At 33.6% G+C, this 12,273-nt stretch overlaps 1 protein-coding gene across 1 annotated transcript; it reads left to right on the forward strand.

The window, feature by feature from the left end:
- Nucleotides 1-10: 10 nt before the first annotated feature.
- On the forward strand, nucleotides 11-442 carry LOC147519718 (uncharacterized). Its single transcript, XM_086594176.1, has one exon. The coding sequence runs from the start codon at nucleotides 11-13 to the stop codon at nucleotides 440-442; it is 432 nt and encodes a 143-aa protein (XP_086450302.1).
- Nucleotides 443-12,273: the final 11,831 nt, after the last annotated feature.

A 12,273-nucleotide genomic window follows, 5' to 3' on the forward strand; every position in this document is an offset into this window, starting at 1 on the left:
TAGCTATAATATGGGTTATTACTTAGCTGATGGTATATATCCTGACTATGCGGCATTTATACAAACAATTTCAAACCCTAATGTTCTAAAGACGAAGTGGTTCGCAACGATGCAAGAAGCTGCAAGGAAAGATATTAAAAGAGCTTTTGGGGTTTTGCAAGCTAAATTTGGGATTTTGGCAAAACCTTGCACATTATGGCATGTGGAGACAATAGGTACTGTTATGAGAGCATGTATATTGCACAATATGATAATCGGAGCTAAGAATAAAAATTATGAAATGAGGAGGTACATTCCTGATCCAGAAGGGCAACCACAGATCCCACCTACTCGGGAACATTACATTGAGGGGACTCTACGAGTTCAATCAAAGACTATGCATGATAGACTTAAAAGCGACTTTGTCGAGCATCTATGGAGCATTAGGGGTGACCGACGTTGATTGTTGTAATTTAATTTAATTTCGTAGATGCATATTTATTTTTAATCATCAATAAACAATGTTAATCAATTTCTATTTTATTATATATATATTTTAATTTAAACTAACATATATTTATATAAAATTAAAGTTTATTCATATTAAAAAAAAAACACATTAAGTTACATAGTTATAGAAAATAAAATTATTAACATTAACCACTCACATTACAACACTCTAACCACTCTTAAACCTTTTTCCATTACAGCATCTAACCACTCACATTTTTCACACACTAAACACTTCAATAGATCAAGACCTTTTTCTTCAAAGTTCGCAAACTTTTTCAGCTCTTTAACACCATCACAACCATTTGGGCATGATATCTGTGTATAGGGGCAATACATATACCAATGATCATCCTCGCCACAACACGTGCATATCAACAAACTGTCTCTCTATATATATATATATATATATATATATATATATATATATATATATATATATATATACGACATATATCATACATGCATTTCAAAAATCTTACTTCTTCACCATCTTCGTTACAACTTCTATATATGAGCATATATATAACCTTGACAATGTGGTGCTTTAGGACATCTTTTGTTCATATACTTGCATGACAATGCAATGTGTTTTCTTGAGGTGCAAATTTGGCACCTTTCTTGATCGAGTGTATCAAAATAATAGGATTGTTGAGTTGATTCGGCAACGTTGGTATATTGACTAGTTTTCAATGATAAAGAAGAAGTCATAGTTGTGGAGATAGTTTTGGAGCGTTGGGTGTGAATGAAGCAATTTGTGAAATCCCAGACTTTCTACTCGATAGCACGCGACAAGAATAATGGCGGCTGGTATCTTGGCCACAGTGGTGGTCTACACAATCAAATTTATGGGTCGAAATTTGCGACCACCTAGAGTTGGTCGAAATTTGCGACCAGCTTCTTCAAAAAAAATTCAAATTTTAAGAGTATACTACCACCCCCTAGAGATGCTCTAATTCTTGAAATAAATTAACGGAAGTTTAGAGAAAAAAAAAAAAATCTAATATCCCACTTGTAAAAATTCTAATATCCCACTAGTTTTTTTTTTTTTTTTTTAACCATCATCATATATATTAAGGAATATTTACAGACACTCAATTCTCTTGCATAATGTCCGTTGGAGTGAAGCTTCCCAAAAGCAGCTATGGTGTGAGCAGTTATATTACATGTCCTGCTGACCCATTTAAAACAAACTTTGTCTAGTAATGGCAAAATAGATAGTGCATCATATAGGTAAAGTTGAGAAGTCCATGAGATATTAGCTTGTCCCTTCTCCAAAAAAGACCTGACATTTTTGTCGTCGGTTTCAATTTCCCGTTGCATTAGTTTGAACTTCCTGCTCCATTTGATTGCTTGGAGCATTCCTTGACTTTCTGCATCTTCTGCTGTGAGGTCCCATCCATTCCCAAGTCCTACAACAATAAAATCACCATTAGTATTTCAAAACATAGCCATAACTAGATTGTTTCCTTTTAACAAAGGAAGCATCAGTGTTGAGTTTGAAGAAGTTGGTTCCGTTCACCACACTTTTTATATCAAAGTTTATACCATGCCCCACAACTTCACATACAATGTGAATTATAACCTAGTTTTTTGGATGTGTTTAACTAACCATAAAGATCACCTCTATAAAATTTCAACTCATTCGATAATGTTTAAATATATCAAAAGATGATTGCAAAATCGAATAATCTAAGTCGTTAAAAAAAATTCAAAGTTGACAATGATTTTTAACTAGGTTAGAGATTTCCAAATGAGATGAATTTTTGTGTAGATGCTATCTATGATTAGTGGATCATATCGACAAATTATTAGCCCTTAACTCATTTTGTAAGGGGGTGTGGTATAAACCATGGTATAAAAAGTGTGGTAAACGGAACCCATATATATATATATCATGGTTTTTTATTTTATACTACGCCCCTTTACAAGATGAGTTAAAAGCTAATATTTTGTAGATATGATCTCCTAACTATGGATATATTTTCCACAAAAATTCGGCTCATTTGGAAATTTCTAACCTAATTAAAAATTGTTGACAACTTTAATTTTTTTTTAACGGGCCCGATTTTTCGATTTTGCAATCTTCATTTGACATTGGTAAACATCATGAAATGAGCTGAAATTTTGTAGAGGTGATCTTCAAGGTTTGTTGGACATATCCACAAAAAATTAGGTTCTAGTTCATCTTATGGGTGAAGTTGTGGGCCATGGTATGAAAATCATAGTATATTAATCCCTCCCCATCCATATATATATACTAGCTTTCGAACCCGTCCTACGAACGGGTGCCGTTATATTAAATTATTGTAAAAAAATATTAGCAACTATGCATAGCTATGAGATATTAAAATTATATTAATCAGTCATTCAAATTTCTTGCACCACTCTCTATAAAAATGAAGCATCAAACCTTGATAAAACTCATCGACTTTTTGTTGTTGTTAAGTTTAATAATAGAAGTTTGATTGAAATTTTGTGAGAATGTCTAATGTGACGAAGATAATATTGAAGCTATTTGAATAACATGACATTCTTAATCATAATAAAAAAATTATGATAAACACTACTTAAAATGAAAAACTATATTTGTTGAAACATTTATTCCCTCTACTTATAATACAAATATGTTTTAGGGTTATTAGTTCAATGCATTTGCATTAAATTTATGATTTTCTATTAATTATTCTTTGAAGTTAGTTCAATGTAGTACATTGCATTCAGTTTCCAATTTCTCATTAATTATTCTTTGAGGTTAGTTCAATGCAGTTGCATCAAGTTTTCGATTTCCCATTAATTATTATTTGAGGTTAGTTCAGTGCAATTGCATCCATTTTATAATTTCACATTAGTTATTCACTAAGGTTAATTTAGTACAGTTGCATCCAATTTTTTATGTTTAATTAATTAGTCTTTGAGATTAGTTCAATACATTTGCATCAAGGTTCCAATCTCTTGTTAATTACTCTTTGAGATTAGTTCAATACATCTGCATCCAGTTTTGATTTTCCGTTGTTTATATTTTGAGGTTAGTTGAATGCAGTTGCATCCAATTTTCGATTCTCGTTATTTATTTTTTGAGGTTAGTTTAATACAGTTGCATCAAATTTTCAATTTCTCATTAATTATTATTTGTGGTTAGTTCAATACATCTGCATCCAATTTTCAATTTCATGTTAATTGTTCTTTGAGGTCAGTTCAATGCATTTGCATCAAGTTTCTGATTTCCGGTTAATTATTTTGTGAGATTAGTTTAATGTATTTGCATCCAGTTTTCGATTTCTCGTTTATTATTTGATAAGATTGCATTTGCATCTAGTTCCCGATTTCCAGTTAATTATTGTTTGAGGTTAGTTCAATGAATTTGCATCCAATTTTCGATTTCCCGTTAATTATTTCTTGAGGTTAATTCAATGCATTTGTATCCAATTTACTATTTATGTTTTAAGGTTAGTTCGATGCAATTACATCCGGTTTCTGATTTCTCGTTAACTATTCTTTGAGGTTATTTCAGTGCATATTTGCATTTAGTTTTGATTCCCACCAATTATTATATGAGGTTAGTTCAATGCAGTTGCATTTGGTTTTTGATTTTATGTTAATTATTTTTTGACTTTAGTTCAATGCATTTGCATTCAGTTTCTGGTTTCCCATCAATTATTATTTGAGGTTTGTTTAATGTTTAATGCATACCGTTTACAATTTCCCATTAAATATTTTTCAAGGATTTGCATCCATTTTCTAATTTTCCGTTAGTTGTTCTCTGGCGTTAGTTTAATGCAATTGCATCAAGTTTTCGATTTCTAGTTAATTACTTTTTAGTTTAGTTTATTGCATTTGCATAAAGTTTTTGATTTCCCGTTAATTACTCTTTGAGCTTAGTTATGTATTTGAATCCAGTTTTCGATTTTCTTTTAATTATCCAATGTGGTGTGTAATACCAACTTCTACTGATCTATCTATATTGTCCTTCCAAACATGACATAAAAAATAAATTATGTTTGATTTACTATGTTGGATCATCAAAGATTATCTAGTTCCTAATTTCCCATTAATTATTCTTTAAATTATGCATGACTCACTATATGGAATCTGCAAAGATTATCTACGAACGGGTGTTGTTATATTAATTATTCTAAAAAATATTTGTAAATATACATAACTATTATATATTAATATTATATTTGTCACTCATCCAAATTTCTTATAACGTGAAAATCTTACTCTCCATTAAAAAAAACTCACATTTGATAAAACTATTCAATTTCATTTTGTTGTTTAATAATAGAAGTTTAATTGAAGTTTTGTGAGATTGCCTAATAAGGCAAAGTTCATATATATTGAAGCTACTTGAATAGCAAGAAGTTACCAATCATACGGAAAGAGATAAGATAAACACAATTTTAAATGCAAAACTATACTTATCGAGACATTCTCACAACATATAATCCAACTATGTTTTGAGGTTAGTTCAATGCATTTGCATCCAGTTTCTGATTTTCCGTTATTTATATTTTGAGGTTAGTTCAATGCAGTTGAATCTAATTTAACTAATCGATAATTAGAGAGACCATTCATGTCATGAATAATCCCCCTTCCAATGAAATTCAGTGCTAAAGGACCAACATGAGAAAAATTGACTTAGAGCAAAGTCCATTGTTGGCCAATATATCTGCAACTCTATTACTTTCTCAATAAATATGGGAGTAACGAAACTCCATTCTTGAGACAATGAACAAACAATTCCGTCACCTGGCAAGAAGCCTCCATGGAACAGATTGAATATTTGAAAATATGCAGTGCCAATTTGGAGTCGCATTCCAACCAAAGTTTATTCCATATTTCCATCCTTTTCGATGAGCTTCCTCTATAGCTAAAATAACTCTCGTTAACTCAGCAAACATAGAGTTCTGAATTCCTAGCCTCCTAGGTAGGCTATAAAACAACCCTTTACAAACCCTCTTGAATTTCTAAAAATTGCACCACATGATGAATGACCAGGCAAACAGTGTGCAGCACCATCAATATGCACTTTGACCCAAGAAGGAAAGGGTGGATACCACCAAACTTCAATTATTCTAGGTGCACGAGACGGGCGTCCTGTGACTCTCAGTTGATGTTGAATTGACATGTCTGTCATAATTTGTGATTATCAAATCTAACTTGATTACGAGTTGTCCATATGATCTAGAACCCATTAATTATGGAAGCATGCCATAAGTCCTTTATCCGATTGCTAAATTGCACCTTAGATGCCTTCTTAACAAAACATAATGCGTCTTCATCAAGAGATAGTCTTCTCTTAAATATAGAAAAAACCCAATTCCAAACACAGGAAGCAAAAGAGCATTGGAAGAATAAATGACATGCTGTTTCTGCACAAGGAGTTTCACATAGTATAACACCCCGCTTTTTATTTTATTTTTCTATAATAATAATAATAATAATAATAATAATAATAATAAAAATAAAAATAAAAATAGATAAAATAGATATATGATAACTATCAGCTTAGGGATAAAAGTCCCGTAAGTAAATAGATAAGTGTTATCCTTGTTTTTTGGTGAGGTTTTTAAAACTAATAAAAAAAAATGTGTTTTCTCACGTAGAGTTTCTGGGGGAAAAACACAACGAGAGTTTTATACAAAAAAAAGGGATTTTACTGAAAGAAGAAAAGGAAGAGTTTTATTCTGAGACCTAACTGATAGTTGGAGCGTAATACGGGTGAGTAGAGAATATCTCACTTCAATTGAATATGAAAGTTCTTACTCTTATTACTCTTACAGCATGTTTTGGGTTTACCGACAAAGATATAATGATATCCGTTTTCTGCTTTACTGCTCATGTTAAGTTTCTGTGTTTACTCACTCTGTATGTATAGCGGAGGAATTGGAGAATACCTATTGTGTTCACATGATAAATTTTATATTTAAATTTATATGGTTTAACTACTGTTTTCTCTAGTTCAAAAGTGTCTCCAGAAAATCTGCCCGATCTATTGAAACAAAACGAGGACCTAATTTGATTTGATTATGATTACTGTAAATGTCGAGGTGAACTAGGTAAGTATCTATGCGTCTTAGTGAGTTGAATTGACGGCGATTTGTTGGTGTCGTGAGATGAGGGCTGTCGAAGCTTGGAGGGAGCATTAATGGCGTCGCCTGTTTGGATTGTTGTTTGAACTCTTGTGTTATTAAGTTGTAAAAAGGTTAAATACTGGATTGGGTGGGGCAGTTGAAGCTCCAGAGAAGCCATTAATGGTGTCGAATCTGGTTTTTTCAGTATAATGGAATCTCGATTTGTTGGTATATAGGTACATGGGGTTTTTCTCCAGGAACCAAACCGCTGGGTTCATATTGGATATAGATGGCCAGTGGTGGCTGCATAGGTGGTGGAGGCGCTGGTGAAGGGAGGAGGAAGAAGGAGAAGAAAACGTGCTATTGTTTTCTTTTTAGCTGGGCTTGGGCTTGGGCCGGAATATGGCATGTGGGCTTAGATGTTTTAAACTTTAGATTTTCATTTTTGGACTTAAGTTTAGACTTTGGGCCTTAGTCTCTGGGCTTTTGGGTTAGAGGAGTTTAGGTCTGGTTGACTGTTGTTGACCTGGCTGGTTGAATGTTGTTGACCATTGGCAGGTTGACTTTGACTATTGACCAGGGTTGACTTTGACCAGTTGACTCAAAAATTGATTTTTAACTCGGATTATGATTCGGCCTATTAGGATAGGTCTAGGACTATTAGCATGCTTGACTTTAGGCTAAGACCTTTCTAAATATACTTGTGTACGTGTATTAGCTACTATGTGATAATTCAGTCTTTTACGATATACAACGTTATGACACTTAGACATCCATAATAATTAATAACGCGTAAACCAAAAATACAAGAAACAAGATACTATTTCGTTCTCTGAAATAATACATGCAATAAAGTTCAATAATGTGTAAACAAATTTACAGCACCCTTTTAGAACTCTCCACGCCTCAAGTTTTGGAATTGAGTTTTATGATTGATGATGTCATATGTTAGGTGGGCATTTATTGAATATGTCATAAATGGCCCGTTAGCGTTATATATGGCTATTCATTGAATGTGCCATGAATGACCCAGGTATTCATTGAATGTGCCATGAATGACCAGATTATTTGGACTGGCTTAAAGAGGAACTAAGGTATTCGCCTTGCGGGTTAGTTGTATTCCTTGAGTGTACGAGAATGTATGGTTGGGTATTCCTTAAATGTGGCGGGAATGACCCAGGGCATTCATTGAATGTGCCATGAATGGCCCGTTAGTGATATGATAGGTATTCTTTGAATGTGGCGGGAATGACCTAAGGTATTCATTGAATGTGCCATGAATGACCTGAGTTTTTGTGCCCAAAGAGGCTGTGAAATATGTGTATGAAAGCCCAGAGGTGGCTATGATATTGTGGTCACTATACCAAAACAAGATATCCTTAACGGTTTCTGGCCCTTACTAAAAATTTTTGTAACGCTTTTTATGCGTAACTGTTTGGGCGTTATTAATGTGTTAATTTACTTAGTTATGGTTTTTCACCGTTACAAATTATTTATAGTAACGGTTATTTAGCGTAACTGAAATTAATTACTAACGGTTTTTCACCAGCACGTGTGTTATTTATTTCTAACAATACTAACGGTTTCCTTTAGATTCTAACAGTTATAAAATGTAACTTTCTTTAGCTATTAGTAACAGTTTGTATAAGTTGGTAATGTTTGTTAAACGTAGAATATGTGTTACTAATTGAAGCATTTACTAACGGTTTTTTCACCCATTGCTAACGCTTTTACTTCCACACAAGTGTTACTCAATGAAGAGATTAGTAACGGTTTCTTGCCGTTACTAAACAATTTTGTATTTAAAAAAAATTATTTTTGCCCTGCCACCCATTTACCATTTACCTGCATAACATGCCTCCCTTTTATTTTTAATGAATTCCACAAAAGCTATCAATAAACATAAAACCTCACAAGTACATCTGATCAAATACTAATTTTTATTACTACCAAAAAGTCATACATAATGAATGAGTATGCGGATTTTGAAATTTACAACTTATCCGTGACTTATCCAATTTATTGATTGACCTGCCTTCAGTACTTCATTATGGCCAATTAACAAAACCTCGTGACAGAATTTGCTACAAAGAATGCCGGTAACACCTAGTAACCACGGTAACAATAAAGAATCAACTCCCAAGTATGGAAGACCAAAATGATAAGAGAATATAAGTTCTAGATCATATATTCACACCAAAATGATATTATATTGATATTATATGCAAGAAAACACAAGTGCAAACTCACCTTTAACACACCCATGACATTAGCTAAGGAAGACTTCATCTCATTCATTTCCCACTTCAACTAATGTGTAGTATGTGGAGATCTTTAAGTGCACAAGATACTTACGAATATAACGGAAAAAAATAAGAAAGTAGTGATATCATAGTTTCTACTTCATTTTGTCATAAATTTCTACCCATAAAAGACCTGAATAGACTCTCCCGAGGGTGTACCACATAAGAGTTGACGTTCCATTGTTACGTCCCATGTCCCGGCCCAATGCGTTTTTGCCATAAAAAAAGTCGAACTAAACATACAAATTAGATGTGAATGTCTTTCGTCAATAGGTAGGTAAGATATGCTCAAACTAACCTTTACAGCAGTAAGACGAGTTATCTCATTACCCATCCGGTCAACGAGTATAGGGAGGAATGTAGGCAATTCTATTTGAAGATTATCACCAAAGGTTGAGATGACAAGGCCCACGCAAGAAATAGCACACTATTTAACTTCCTGAAATTAGAACTCCCAAAAGTTATGTCACAAAAATTCAGAAATAATGCATGCTTCTTCCATTCCCCCATAAAAGAATCTAAAAAAACAAAATAGACAAAAGAACATCTATTGATCGATATTTATCAAACCTAATATTGATCTTGGTTTACTAGACGTTTCAAGATGGCATTATAAATTGGATGGACATAAGGTTTAGAGTCAAAATCACAAGCCTACAAAACATATATATCTTTACTTGTCAAATATATATTATAATAACAATCGTTATTATTATTATTATTATTATTATTATTGCAAGAAATATATCATTTGAAATTTTTTGTCACCATCAACTGCAACTACAATCACCTGAAAATTTGGGCATTAACTCGGACAAGCTCCCCACATACTCTTAAGGCCTCAAAGAAGAACTTTGTAATACCGCCACTAACAAAGATACAATATAGGACTAGATAGGACCTGAGTGAAAAGAACATCAGTGAAAATACTCAAATAATGTATCACATCATCATACACCTATGAAGCATTCCATCGCTTTGAATTGGAATACTAAATTGAGGCCGTACATAACTACATACATGTTACAAATGAGAGATCTACCCGCAACAAATAACACTTAGAGTCTAGGATGAGACTATTCAAAGGAAACTCTTAGAAGCTAAAAGATTTGAAACTATTGCTCATTTCCAAACAATCACAATAATGAAAAACGTTTGATGGCAGTATGACATAATTTCCATTGGTACCTTTATGTAAGGGTGGAAAACCGAAGGTGAGTATGAAGCCATAACCAATATTGTAAAAATAAGAGCCTCAATCTTTAGATTTGAGGTAGAAGATTTGTCCTAGAAAAGAAAGGTGAATGCACGGATGAGTAAAAAAAACTCAGTAAACGAGCCAATCACTTAAAAACAGAACAAAAGGTGATACTTACATTTAAGGCTTTTTCAATACCAGAAACAAGTGAACCAATATGGTCAAGAAGACAAATCGGCAACACCACAACGAGTTAAAGATGGAAAAACAGTCCAAGGCTCCACCCTCCGGGACCGGCATAATTGGTTTGCACAGGCGGAGTTAAAAATGGGTTAGTACTTTCTTCAACCTACTAAGCAAACAAGCATACATATACTGCAATCAAATTGAATTTTTCATTGAAGGAACACAAGATATCAAAATAAAAATCGCACCTTTGGTTACAATTGAAGCAACTAACACCAAAGTTTAGTTGTGAACTAAACATAAACCCAAGAAAAAGAAGGCAAAGGGTGGCGGCAGCAGTGTTGATGAAGGGTGGCGTCAACAGTATTGATGAAGGGTGGCGGCGGCAGTGTTGATGAAGGGTGGTGTCAGCAGTGTTGATGAAGGGTGGCGGCGGCAGCAGTATTGTAAAAAGGCGGTCGTGGCTAGAGAGAGAGAGGAGAAGAACAAAGATAGAGGCGATGAAAACTATAAAAGAAGAGAATTAGTTTAAGAGGGAGAAGAGAGACGAGCGCTATGTTTCAATTGTTTTTAATTCCCCTCACCAAACTTTAATTAATTTATTTATTTTCTAATATTATTTTAACCTTTACGGTTTGTAGTCGAAGCAAAACTTTCAAAATACGTTACCAATTAATTCTCAAATAAGATAAAATTAAAGCAACACTTTCTGAACCATTTAAACGCCCAAAAACCGTTAGGAACCTAGTTACGCTGGGAAAACGTTAGGAACTAAAATATCTGGGCATTAGTAATATACTGTTTTGGTGTAGTGGGTATTCGGTGGGAGAGAGGCACACAGGAATGTGTGATTTGGCAAATGTGTGGAGTGCAAATCGTGGAGTAGGTACTAAAGGGTGGGTGTATAAGAAAAGTAATTGATTAATTGATAAAAGAAATTGATTTGATTATGCGAGTGTGTTTGGTCTTACATTTGAATACATATAGGATATCTACATATGTTATTTAAAATTTCTAACTTTCTTTTGCAGGAGGGTAGGACTTAATAATATTTTGTGTAGGGACACGGTCCTACCATTATACAGCAGTGAATATCGGTAAGTTTTAATTCAATTATTTAGATATTAAAACGAGTTAGTAGAATGAGTTAATATAATGGAAGTTTTGCTTGGGAAGAAACTATGCCGGTTGAGATGACAGAACTACCTGTCTTCCAAAATGAGAATGATTAGGTTATGATAGATTTAAAGTGTTAGTTGGATAAGTAAAGACTGGAAATGTTTATATGTGGTTAGTTTACTCATACCAGCAAATTCCATTTTGCTAACCCATGTTTGCTTTGTTTTGGCAACGTGGGTGTGTTCTTGCGAACATAGGTGGAAGGCAGTGGAACTGGGCGTGTGATTTGGATTCTTGCCTGGAGCAATCCGTTAGTTCTTTTATTAGGTCTGATTCTTATTGAAATGATGTAATAACGTAGTTTATATTTTCAGCATGACATGAGAACATGGTAGTGAGGACTATTATTTAGAGAGTCTGTTTGATGTTTTGTTTGGACGGGAGATAGCTTAATAAAGTGATGGTGGAAAATTGTTGGGATTATTTTAATTTAAGATGATTCTTGTATGATGTGGGTTTTAGGTTTTGACATGTGTTGTATCTACCCCGTCATAGCCTGGGTTTTTAGACAATTGAACCGAGTGATGTTTGAGATATTTATATTTCAAATATTCATTTTGTAATTGTTTAGAAAATTCGGGCTGTGACATTTTTGGTATCGGAGCCTAGGTTAGCTTAGATGAGAAAGTTTAAGTGATCCTCGGATGTGGAATATGGGTTATAGTGTTGAGAGTTTTGGATATATATGAATATTAACGGAGTTTTGTTTGAACTGTAGATCATGGTTGAGACACGTAATGGTAATACTACTGAACCTGCAGTGAACACTCCAAATCTGCATGTCGAGGACAAATGAATCGGTTGTTGCGGGCTATCGCGAGAATAACCATCCTGTTCATGG

This window comes from Coptis chinensis, chromosome 2 (assembly GCF_015680905.1).
Source record: "Coptis chinensis isolate HL-2020 chromosome 2, ASM1568090v1, whole genome shotgun sequence".
In the NCBI taxonomy this organism is placed as follows: domain Eukaryota; kingdom Viridiplantae; phylum Streptophyta; class Magnoliopsida; order Ranunculales; family Ranunculaceae; genus Coptis; species Coptis chinensis.